The sequence below is a fragment of the Bos javanicus genome, chromosome 3 (assembly GCF_032452875.1).
Source record: "Bos javanicus breed banteng chromosome 3, ARS-OSU_banteng_1.0, whole genome shotgun sequence".
NCBI lineage: Eukaryota > Metazoa > Chordata > Mammalia > Artiodactyla > Bovidae > Bos > Bos javanicus.
In genome coordinates, this window is record NC_083870.1 from 43,155,425 (window position 1) to 43,168,785 (window position 13,361).

At 38.8% G+C, this 13,361-nt stretch overlaps 1 protein-coding gene across 8 annotated transcripts in view; it reads right to left on the reverse strand.

Moving 5' to 3' along the window:
- The window catches only part of CDC14A (cell division cycle 14A), a 178,345-nt gene that overhangs the window by 18,835 nt on the left and 146,149 nt on the right, over window positions 1–13,361 (reverse strand). For all 8 annotated transcript variants that reach the window (XM_061411054.1, XM_061411049.1, XM_061411050.1 and 5 more), the window contains one exon: window positions 5,497–5,656. In XM_061411054.1, the coding sequence (XP_061267038.1) occupies window positions 5,497–5,656 (160 nt within the window). The remainder of the gene's footprint in view (window positions 1–5,496; window positions 5,657–13,361) is intronic.

A 13,361-nucleotide genomic window follows, 5' to 3' on the forward strand; every position in this document is an offset into this window, starting at 1 on the left:
AACATATTAATAAAAGAGAAAGCTACTAGGGAGGTCGTTGTGTAAGCCATTAAGAAAAGATCTTTTAGATGAAATATAGCACACTATGGAATAAGATGGAAGAGTTATAATAGAAAAATGACATAAAAGGAGAGTTTGAAATAGAAACAAGTAAAAATAGAAGTCAAGGGACTGAAAGAAAAAGACGAAAATAGCATTTTTTGCAGATTTAAATGATTTGGCCAGGAAAAATGACTGGGTCATCTCTAAAATTCTTTTCAGCTCTCAGATGTTAAACCTATGAGATATAAAAGTTGGGGAAAGGCAAAGAGGTCATCTTCATAAGTTGTTTCTGATCAACAAAAAATTTGGATTTATCAGAGCCCCCCTGATTCATCCCTGATGCTTGGAAAGATTGAAGGTAGAAGAAGGGGACAACAGAGGACAAGACGGTCGGATGGCATCACCGACTCGGTGGACATGAATTTGAGCAAGCTCTGGGAGATGGTGAAGGACAGGGAAGCCTGGCATGCTGGAATCCGTGGGGTCGCAAACAGTCAGACATGACTAGGTGACTGACCAAAAACAACCCAAATTCATCTTTCCTCCTTTTTCCTGCCACTGGTTCAGACCTCTATCACCTGGACCACTGCCTTGTGACCTTCCACCTCTAGCCACACACAGACACCAGCACTCCTTCAACAGCACAGCCTGGGTGAGCTCCCCAAATGGTAAATCTCCCCTGACTGACAGCCTCTGGTGGATCACAGCAACTCTCAGATTGGACCTGGAATGTCTCAGTGGACCTACGAGTAGAAAGAAAGGTGCTTAAAGGTAGGGCCTTAGAGATTCAATTTGTATTTCATAGATTTCTAAGATATACCCTGTTCACGGGGATATTTATAAATCATAGTAACTGAGTGAGGTAATTAAAGCACCACATTCTCATTTATCTGACTGTCAATTTATGTGAACTCGGCCAAACATCAGCAGCACCTGTATCTAATTAATATCTCTAAGTCAAGAGTATATACTGACTGATGTGCTAATACTGGACTATCACCCTGGAGTAGGAAAAGAAAAGGATAGAAACAACAGTGATTGCAGGGGAAATTTCTGAGGACAGACTGGCTAAGGTTACGTACTAGAGCCACACAGAAGAACCCATGGACAGGCAGCGGGGTACCGTGAGAGGCCTTAGGGTTGGGGGCTAACTCTGGAGCCAGAGTCCCTGGGTTCAAATGACAGCTCCACTCTACTTTGTGATGTTGGGCAGGTGGCTTCCTCTGCCTCAGTTATGTCATCTGTAAAATGGACCTAGGAAAGGTGCCTATTCCATACAGCTGTTGTAAGGACTAAATTTAATCCATGTTAAGTGCTTAGAACACTGCCAGGCACATAGTAGGCACTGTTTAGGTTGCTATTGTTGTTGCCTTGTAAGCTCATTTAACTCCTTATATATCTGGCACTTTAAATAAGGTGCATTAAATTTCATCTTCTTGAAACCATTTTGTAAAGTCTTTATTGAATTTGTTACAGGATTATTTCTGTTTTATGTTTTGGTTTTTTGGCCAGGAGGCATGTGGGATATCAGCTCCCCAACCAGGGACTGAACACACACCCTTTGCATTGGAAGGTGAAGTCTTAACCACTGGGCCTCCAAAAAAGTCCCTTAAAGCTATTTTTTATAAGCCCAATGCACAATGGATCCTAAGGCCACTGATGATCAAAACGAGCACTTATCACTGGTACTATTTTGTATTTGAGTATGTGCTACCCTTGGATCAGATCAGATCAGTCGCTCAGTCGTGTCTGACTCATGAATCGCAGCATTCCAGGCCTCCCTGTCCATCACCAACTCCCAGAGTTCACCCAGACTCACATCCATCGAGTCAGTGATGCCATCCAGCTGTCTCATCCTCTGTCATCCCCTTCTCCTCTTGCTCCCAGTCCCTCCCAGCATCAGAGTCTTTTCCAATGAGTCAACTCTTCGCATGAGGTGGCCAAAGTACTGGAGTTTCAGCTTTAGCATCATTCCTTCCAAAGAAATCCCAGGGCTGAGCTCCTTCAGAATGGACTGGTTGGATCTCCTGGCAGTCCAAGGGACTCTCAAGAGTCTTCTCCAACACCACAGTTCAAAAGCACCAATTCTTCGGCGCTCAGCCTTCTTCACAGTCCAACTCTCACATCCATACATGACCACAGGAAAAACCATAGCCTTGACTAGAGGGACCTTTGTTGGCAAAGTAATGTCTCTGCTTTTGAATATGCTATCTAGGTTGGTCATAACTTTCCTTCCGAGGAGTAAGCGTCTTTTAATTTCATGGCTGCAGTCACCATCTGTAGTGATTTTCGAGCCCAGAAAAATAAACCCTTGGATAGCTTGAATTATTATTCCCAATTTCATGTCTGTATTCTTATTTGTTTTCTGTGAAACTGTTGGTCTTTGTTCATTCAGGTAATATTTACAAAGTCCTTGTGGGCTAGGAGTAGAATTATGATGAAGGCAGATAGATAGACACGATTGCACCCAGCAAGGAAGGCGAGTAAGGACCATGAGGAAAAGGGCCGTGCAAGACAGGGGCGGGGAGCAGGGAGCCCACTCCAGACCCGCACATATCCGTCAAGTATATTTCATAGCGCCTAGCCAGTACTAACAACCACGTTCAATGAAGGTAAAACCTGTTTTTAAAAGGTTTCTCTTAACCCTGAGCAGACCAAGAGAATTCATTAAAGCCATAGCCTATTCCATTACTATGGCCTGAAGCACTCCAGTTGATACTTCTGATTATTTTCCTTTTACTCACCCTATAAGCATTGGAAAACTACACATTCAAGCTCTCCAAATCAGGTAACTACAGAGTTTCCTAAGCTTCCTAATAACCAATCACAGGAAAATTCCTGTAGGCCTGGAAATCAAAAGATAATTTGCTATTTCTGCTTTCAGTCTGACTTTAAAAAATAAAAACACCTTTAGAAGATTACTGCCTTTTGCAATTTCTTTGTACATAAACTTAAATATATCCAGGGTTTCCATGGGCTTCTATCCTGAATGTTGGTATAGAACTTGAAACACGTTATTAAAATTTTTGCAGCATTCTTAAAGTATTTTCCCAATTACAAGAATGATAAAGAAATCACTAACTCATATATACGTACTTGAGTAAACTAACTCCCCCTATTCATGGAGACAGCACCAGATAAGCATGGCAATAAAAAGACTGAGAATCATAAGAGGTGTTTACACAAAGCGTCAGCTAACTATAAAGTGGTCAGCTAACTATAAACCCATAGATATGTCATGCCTACAATCTTAACCACACCATCATTCCCTAGTATTTCTGAACCCTTTCATTTCTGTCCTCTAATTTCAAAACTAACAGCACTTCTGAATGAGAACTAAAGTAATTAATTTGAGGGGTGTTGAAAAGAGGAAGGAGGTAAAATAGCCAACATCTGAATATATGTTCATATTTAAAACTGGTATTTTGAATTTCAATCATACTGCATTCATCACCCTTTCAGTGATAAATCAATGTTCACTGATCTCAAGTTCAACAAATTGGGTTCCAAAAAAGTATGAGAACAAATGTTCTAACTATCAGATGTCAATTTAATACAGATTATAATAGTAAGAGCATTATGTTTCTGCAAGATAAATGTATTTCTTAGATAGACAGACAGTTTTCACATGTACCTCTTCAGAAGCCATACTCAAAAGTCTTATTTACTTGAACTCAACCTGAAGAGGAAATGCTGACCTTCTTGTTTAGCTATATTATCTCACTAAAATGACAGTCCATATCCTTTCTGTTTGCTTTGAAAAGGTCAAACTATAACACAAAGACAAGAAAAGGTCTCCAAAGGCTCTGAATGTCAACGCGACCTTGGCTAAAAAGATTTACGCCTAGTCAAACCACTAAACTCAGACACTTCATTGGTGACTGTCCTGGAGAACAGACCCCAGGCTTGAAAACTAAGTTCCTCCAGCAGTCTCCATGCTTCCTCTTGAAGAAAACACTCTCCCTATCTCCAAACACTCTCATTATCTTTCCTGGTGAAAGGATATCTGTTTGATTTCCTGAATCAAACAGATTCCTGAAAAAACAAATCTGTTTGGGTTGCCATCTGCTGACCTAACAGAGCTATGATACATTCCTTCCATCCTCGAGGGCTAAGCCTGTTCGAGGCCCTTGTCACTGCCTAATAGAATGTACATCTGCATTTGCTGCTTAAATATTTTAATAGCTTTCCTGCCCCTTTAGGGACATAAAAATAAATATAAACCAGGTGCTTACCTTTGCCTTAGTCAATACTGTGATGCATGAGCACATGCTCACTCTGTTATGTTTGATTTTTTGTGACCCCATGGATGGTAGCCCACCAGGCTTCTCTGTCCATGGAATTTTATAGGCAAGAGTACTGGAGTGGGTTGCCATTTCCTCCTCCAGGGGATCTTCCTGAACCAGGGATCCAACCCACATCTCCTACATGGGAAGGTGGATTCTTCATCACTGAGCCATCTAGGAAGCCCGTAGTCATATTGTGATAGAAAAAGCTAAACTAGCAGCTAGACTACCTGCTCTGAAGGTGGTTCCACTACTTAAAAACTCTGTAGCCTTGAGCAAGTATAGAATTTTATGCAACTCAGGTTTCTGATCCACACAAGGTAAAAAATTAGAACAAATTATTTTCCAGGTTGTTTTTAGTTCCAAGAATACCCATGAGCCTGCTGCTGCTGCTGCTGCTAAGTCACGTCAGTCGTGTCTGACTCTGTGCGACCCCATAGACGGAAGCCCACCAGGCTCCTCTGTCCCTGGGATTCTCCAGGCAAGAAAATTCTTAGTAAATCACTACCATTTTTATTCAGACACAGGAGGTATAATAGAAAAAAATACAGATTTAAAATCAGATAGACCTGGATTGAATTATGTTTCTAACACTAAGATTAGAATTTCTCTAATATTCAATTTCCTATGATAACATAGAGATAATGTTGCCTAACTCACTTAATCTCTAGTTATGCAGATTAAATCAGACTATGTATGTTAACTATTTAAAGTGGTTTGCTTCTACTGGAGTCTCAAAAAAAAAAAATTGCCCCTGGTTATGCTTTCAACTCTGGACTTACTTTAGAAATCATGTATTTGAGGTTGCAATGTATCATTTGTGGTATGTACTATCCAATTATCACATTAAGATTTTTCTGATTAATATCTATTTCCATTTTCAAATAGAAAGTCTGCTTTTCAATTTCGCTTTAGCAAGTAGTTTCCAAACCAGAGTAGACTCCTTTATAATTGTACTCCTTAAATTACAGCTTTTTTTCTTGTAAGGATAATTGCTTTCTTCGCATTTATTCTTGCTTTATAGGTGGTGCCTCTACACCTAAAAATTTAGTACTGTCATCATTTAGAGAAGAGATACGACTATGTTATATGTGTTCAACTGAAAAATGAAGACATGCAGAATGTCAGTCTTAAGGAGATAGGAAAATCTTCCTGGAAAACAACTCACCTCTCCAAATCTCTCCATGTTATGTATTTTAGATAAGTTTCCACCAATAGACATATCATCCAAGCTAGAAAGAATTTTATTAATACTTCCTTCACTGGATGGTCTATTTTTCAGTTTGGATCGGAAAATGTCTCCTTGGACCCATAGTGATGCCTGTTTCCTGTAAAAAGGAGAAAAAAATAATAATGATTTTTAAAATGAATGACTATCATCTCTTCAGAAATATGACATCTCATAGACAAAAAGACATAGCAGACAGATATTTGCAAATCAGACTAGAAAGATTATGAAGTCTTGGAATAAAGAAAATAAAGTCATTTTCTGAATGACAAAATAAAGTTCTATATTAAACACAAACACCCTTCTTTCAATATATGTCTGTATAGTCCTACATGGGTTGACTTTTAAGGTTCTTAGATGCTTAGAACAACTTCCACAGTAATAAAGTCTATGAGCTAATTTCTCTTTTAAATATTAATTTAAAATCTGTAATATATTTCTAAAATAGCAATTTGATATATTTGTGAAAATAGCTGGAGTGAAATGGACTCAAAGATATAGGTGAATGAACTTAAGTTAGATGGAGATATCACCTTAAAAAGTACTAAACACACACCTAATTGTATGTGGTATCATAAAAAGTCATGAACGTATAACTTTACAAACCCACTCTTACGATCTAAAAATAAGGTTTATAGCCTCAAATTGATTATCTTTTGGGAAAAAGAAAATGTAGTTGACGTTCATCTACAAGCTTCCCTTTATTCAAACAGGGCATATTTACAACTATCTTCAAGGCTATAAAAAAATAATTTAAAATGTGTAAGCAAAATGACAATTTTGGGCTACTATTTTTATTGATGGGGTCACCTTCATATGCCCCCATGTTCCATATTATATCATACTGTACAGATTAGAATTCAACTAAAAACATAATAGTTCATCATAAGGAATACCAACAAGTAATGAAATAATAACATTATCAAGGAGATGTCACCAATAAGAACATAGATTTCTTTCTTGAGGCAACAGGAAGACCCAGTAATACTTTCTCTCAAAAGTTCCACATATCACAGAAAATTCAGGTTAAACATGAGAGGAAAAACAACCCTCCCTGAAATGTCCTGTCTCATTGGGCCTTCAGGAAAGGAATCCGTCTTTCCTTCTAAACAAAGTTTATTCCCAAATCAGAATGTTAGTGTTTATGGTTAAAAATTGTTGAGAATCTTGAAGAAGTTAACCTTTAAATTACAGCAAAATTTACATATGCAACCCCTCCAACCAAGCAAATACATACCTAGGCATCATACTACAGAAATATTCACTTGTGTACAAGATATAAACATGCTTGATACAATATTATTTGTAATAGTAAAATAATGGAGGTATGTAGTGGACAACAGGTTTATTAAATTATAGTAAAGCTATTCTGTGAAATATTATACAGTCAAAAAAGCCTGGGATGGCCCTACATGTGGTGACAGGGAAGAGTGGCCATGAAATAAGACATTAGTGAATGAAAAATTAGGTGACAGAGTGTGGAAAGTGTGATCCTATCTTTTGGGGAAAAAATGAAAAATGTTACAATTCACAGTTCACAGTTATTTAGAAGATTATATGCCAAAATATTAATGAGTTATCCTCAAGAATGGTAACAAAGGAAACTTTGCTTTCTACTTCCCAATGTCTACACTTTTGGACTTTTTAAAAAAACAATGTGCTGTTTGCCTTTGTTAAAAAAAAAAAGGTTTGAAAATAAATAAAAATATAGATCAAAGCAGAACAAAGATAGAGTAAGTTTGAAAAGGAACTCTTAAAAGTTGTTACCATAAAAGATAGCAAGCAGTACATTACTACACTGTCTTAACAAGAGCACCTTTAGAAGTCAGGAGAAAAAAATGCCAAAATTTTAACAGCATAGGGTGCAACTGAACGGTTGAGGAGGGGCATTCTTTATTTAAATATAATATCCTACCCTACTTTCAAGGCTTCCCTGATAGCTCAGTTGTTAAGAATCCCCCTGCAATGCAGGAGACCCCAGTTTGATTCCTGGATCAGGAAGATCCACTGGAGAAGGGATAGGCTACCCATTCTAGTATTCTTGGGTTTCTCTTGTGGCTCAACTGGTAAAGAATCCACCTGCAATGTGGGAAACCTGGGTTAGATCTCTGGGTTGGGAAGATCCCCTGGAGAACGGAAAGGCTACCCACTCCAGCATTCTAGCCTGGAGAATTCCAAGGATTGTATAGTCCATGGGGTTGCAAAGAGTCAGACACAACTGAGCAACTTACTTTTATTTTTTCACTTTCAAAGAATAAGTTTTATTTTTCTTTTACCTTTTGTTCACTTTTCAATATTTTTCAAATAAAGCAAAAGAGAGAAAAAATGCCTTTAGATATAATTTCTGAGACAGCCTTTATGGATATAAGTATTTAGATATAGATAGCTAGTATAGATATAAAATATGTTGTCCATATATAAGACTAACTTATCATTCCTAACATTGTTTTAAAATCAAAACTAGGTTAAACCATGTTTCTAACTAGATTAAATTTTAAAATAAAAATATGGTGAATTTTTAAATATATGAATAAAATTAAAATTCCAGATATCAATACACACCAATTTGCTAGGGAGTATGGCAATATCTACCTTCTACCATGGGAATTTTTTTTTTTGCTTCTTGGAAGCAAACTTTCAAGGATTATTTCCTGAACTTAGGATGCATACATTGATGAGGCTAGCATAACCACTGAATCATATTTAACTCTTCTATACCAGTTGTAAAAATATATATTCAAAACAAACTCTTAACTTTTTCTTCCTTTGTGGAAATCTTCATAAAATCATGGAATAGCCTTCCTGATACTTTGCATTTTCAAAAATTCTTGCCTTAATTTTTCACTCCTCCAAACTTTTCTCACTTACTATTAACATCCAGCATAACCTTTTATATGATGCTTGAATATTACATCCTTCCAATAGTAGTGAACAAAATCATAGTCCTTGGTACTGTACAAATACTTCAAAAAATAAATTCATAAATAGTAGAGGCCTTGGGCCTCTGGTCAAAACCCTAGTAATAAAGAATTGCTTCCTCACAGGGAGAGAAGATTTAGCCCTGTCACAGATAATGAAAAAATCAGCTACATGAAACACACAGAAAGGATATAAATATTCAGATAAGACAGAATTCCTGTCCCTCAAGAAATTTCCAGTTTAGTATGTGAAAAATAAACAACTGAAATCCAAAAGTAAAGCCCTATGACCATGATTTGCTTAGGAGCCTAGGGAAAGGGGCCCCTGACTCAAACTGAAAGAATCAGACACAAGTTATCTGAGAATCCAGAAGTATCTAGAACGATGAGCAGGGCTTAGCCAGCAAGAGTATCTCCTGACAAAGAAAACCACATGGGCTTGAAGAAACAATGATAGCGAAGACTGTATGTATGGAAAACTGGGTTGTTTAACTTGGCTGAAGGCCGCCTTCTTCACAGGAGTGGAGAGGAGGTGAGAACCAGCTCACAATGGGCTCTGCACGCCATACTAAGAAATTCACATTAGATCTCAAAACTGAAGAGAAGACCCTGAGAAGGTCTTGAGGTATAAAAACACAGAGAGGGGAAGTAAGGCAAGAAGCTGGAAGGCCCAAGAGGATAAATTGAAAAAAATTCTAATTCTGAAATGTTATAAAGTGAAAACTCTGCTGCTGCTGCCACCCTAAAGATGAAAATGACAAAGTGACACCTTTCACTTGCTCAGTTTAAAAGACTCAATCTGTCCCATCAGTGGAAAGACTTGATTTGAACTTGAAAATACAGATGAATAAGGTGTCAAAGCTGATTTGTGTGTTGCTAAGCGATGCGATATTCAAGTGCTCCTTAAGAAAAAGCAGAACTTCACGCAAATACTTTTTATACTGACAGTGGAAACCACGATAGCTTTTATTGTGGTATCTATTACACCTTAAAAGCCTCATCTCAAACAGAAGAAGTAAAACATGTATTTTTAAGTAGTTAGCATTTAAAAATCAAATCCTATGAAGCTAATATAACAACTCAAAGTAAATCCTCCAGTAAAGTAGTGCATTTTCTAAGAGAGCATGACATAATTGACCCTCTGCTAAAAAAGAACTTGTGCTTTGAAGTGACTTTGAACAGTCTTGAGAAAAGTAGCCAGTGCTGGGGTCATTAGTTTTGGCCACGTCTTGGCCCTGGGTTATTCAGGTTTGGGCCAGCCAAGCTTGGGACATAAGAAAAAGAAGAATTAATTCAGACTTATTACAAGCCAATTCATAGTTAATTATGACATAAAATCTTCACAAGTCTTTTAGAAAACCTCCTTTCAGTTGCCTTGTTATAGATACTTTTGGTTTTGAATTCAGAGAACAGTGGCAGCCATTGTTGTACAACTTCTTCTGTTTGTAGCTGACCTCTTCTCCTAAACTTCCCTGACTGCAACTTAATCCCATCTCCACACCATAACGCTTCCTCTTTATCCATCCTCAACACATATTTTCCTAGTATGACCTAGTCCCGACCTCAGTATCCATCCAAAGCCACCATTTAGTCATTTCATATAGAAACTCAACCAACTCTCTAGCTCGACTTGGGCCTCCTCCAGCTGTGACCTGAGCCCCAGCCTTCCCTGTGTGCCTACTCCACTAACTGCTCTGTTATTATGGTAACAAGCAGTTCCTGGTTTAAAGAACTGGGCTAATGAAATGGTCTAACTTGATATCAAAGGAAGACAGACTAGAGAGCAGTACCCAAGATTCAGGAGGTAGGAACAAGATAGGTAATCAAGAAGTTCTACTCTTACCTTGTATGAATGGAAGATTTAATAGGAAGATGTTTAGGAAGAATTTGGGCTTCCCTGATGGCTCAGAGGTTAAAGCATCTGTCTGCAGTGTGGGAGACCTGGGTTTGTTCTCTGGGTTGGGAAGATCTCCTGGAGAAGGAAATGGCAACCCACTCCAGTATTCTTGCCTGGAGAATCCCATGGACAGAGGAGCCTGGTGGGCTACAGTCCATGGGGTCGCAAAGAGTCAGACACGACTGAGCAACTTCACTCGCTCACTAGGAAGAATTTATGAGGGAATGGGGGAAGTTCTTACTTCTGAAATACAAAAGGAGAGGGGAAAAATGACTTAGGGAATCCCCAAAAGGATTCAATTCACTAGCTAATTCACATTTAGGGATCAGATCAGATCAGTCGCTCAGTCGTGTTCGACTCTTTGCGACCCTATGATCGCAGCACACCAGGCCTCCCGGTCCATCACCAACTCCTGGAGTTCACTCAGATTCACGTCTATCGAGTCAGCGATGCCATCCAGCCATCTCATCCTCTGTCGTCCCCTTCTCCTCCTGCCCCCAATCCCTCCCAGCATCAGAGTCTTTTCCAATGAGTCAACTCTTCACATGAGGTGGCCAAAGTACTGGAGTTTCAGCTTTAGCATCATTCCTTCCAAAGAAATCCCAGGGCTGATCTCCTTCAGAATGGACTGGTTGGATCTAGAACCTCACAATTAGGAACTAGAGCGCTGGTAACATATCAAAATACAAACTTAGTAGGTAAACTTAATGTTTTATGGTTTACATTTTTTCCCCAACTTTAACCCTTTTACACAGGAAACAAAACAAAAATCATTCAATCTTCTATCTTCAGTAACTGACATGAGTATTTCAAGACAAATTTCTGATGCCACCATTGCCAAAAATTCCTTTTTAACCTTACCCTTTGTGTGTGTGTGTGTGTGTGTGTGTGTGTGTGTGTGTGTGTACGTGCTCAGTCTCTTAGTCATGTCTGATTCTTCGAGACCCCATGGACTGTAGCCAACCAGGCTCCTCTGTCCATGGAATTGTCTAGACAAGAACACTGGAGTAGATTGCCATTTCCTACTCCAGAGGATCTTCCTGACCCAGGGATCAAACCCATGTCTCTGCGTCTCCTGCTCTGGCCACCTGGGAAGCCCTTATCCTTTTTACTTAGATCCGAATTAGAAACTTACTTTTGTTATCCAGTAGATTCAATGTCACCTGAGAGCCAATAAATAGATCAAATGATATAGCAGTAAATATTGAAAAGCAATATAATCAAGTGTTACTGCAAAAAAACCTTACTGTCCAATAAATAGTGCAAACTCAAGTCTATGCACTGTGCTTGTTATTTTAATAAACAAACCACATTATTGCCTATTATTATTTTAAATTCTTTGTTCACAATATTTCAGATTTTAAGTTCCATATTTTAGGAAAGATAAGTTCTCAAATCTTTAAAAGATATTACTAAAAAGAAGTTTAATCCATATTACTGCAGCTAGTCCATGTATCTTTAAAAAATACTATAAATAAATTATAATTTAAAATTCAAGCTGTTATTGCTAGACATTTTAAAGCATTTTTTCCATTTTTCTGGATAGGTTTTCTTCATCTTATTTTTGGTAATTTCCTGAAATGAAAAACAATGGTTGAACTATTCATTTCTTTTGTTGCTCAACCCAGTTGTGAAACTCAGTGGCTCAATCCAGTTGTGAAACTCACCAAATGCCATAAGCACCAAACTAAATATTGCATAAGCTACAAGTAAAAATGAGCCACAAACCCTTGTTATACAATGTGGCTGGTTGACCAGCAGCATCGAATTCCCTGGGAGGTTGTTAGAAAGACAGAATCTCAAGTCCCACCCCAGATATCCTGAACCAGAAACCGCATTTCCCAAGATCCCCAAATGAATGTTGGATACCTTAGTATCTGAGAAGTACTGCAGACAACTGAAGGCTTATAACTAAATTACAATGTGGAAAAATATCCAACTTTACTGGAAGTTAATGAAAACATGTATGATGTGCTCAGTCATTTTAGTCATGTCTGATTCTTTGCCACCCTATGAACTATAGTCCACCAGGCTCCTCTGTCCATGGGATTCTCCAGGCAAGAATACTAGAGTGGGTTCCCATTCCCTCCTCCAGGGGAACTTCCTGACCCAGGGACTGAACTCGCATCTCTTATGTCTCCTGTATTGGCAGGGAGATTCTTTACCACTAGTGCCACCAGAGAAGCCCAGTATCTATGATATAACAGAATAGTCAAATTCTGATTTATGGATCTAAGAATAAAAAAGTTCAACCACAACACTGATTCCTTAAAGATAACTTCATTCAAAGTGGAAGCTCTACTGTGCAAAGATAGAACTCCCTGTAGGGTCCAGATTTAAGCTCTGCATTCTTATTGTCTCGGGAGGAAATTAAAACATAAAAACAACAATACATCATATGGGTGCGTTCCCGTATGCTAAGTCGCTTCAGTCATGTCTGACTCTGTGCGACCCTGTGGACTGTAGCCCACCAGGCTCCTCTGTCCATGGAATTCTCCAGGCAAGAATACTGGAGTGGGTTGCTATCTTCTCCACATCACATGAGTACCCACAAGTAAAAGATCTCTGTGAGCTAAAAGTCCCCATGGGAACTGCATGCCTGTCCTGCAAGGACCCCTTCTAATGAATGAAAGTTTTAATGGATCACGACCATTAAAGAAGTCAGCAGACTACCACACAGCAAAGATTCAATCAAACATTAAACCATAAAAGCAGCCTGATCCCATCTGCTGCTGCTACTGCTGCTAAGTTGCTTCAGTCGTGTCCGACTCTGTGCGACCCCATAGACGGCAGCCCACCAGGCTTCTCCATCCCTGGGATTCTCCAGGCAAGACCACTGGAGTGGGCTGCCATTTCCTTCTCCAATGCATGAAAGTGAAAAGTGAAAGTAAAGTTGCTCAGTTGTGTCCAACTTTTAGCGACCCCATGGACTGCAGCCTACCAGGCTCCTCCGTCCATGGGATTTTCCAGGCAACAGTACTGGAGTGGGG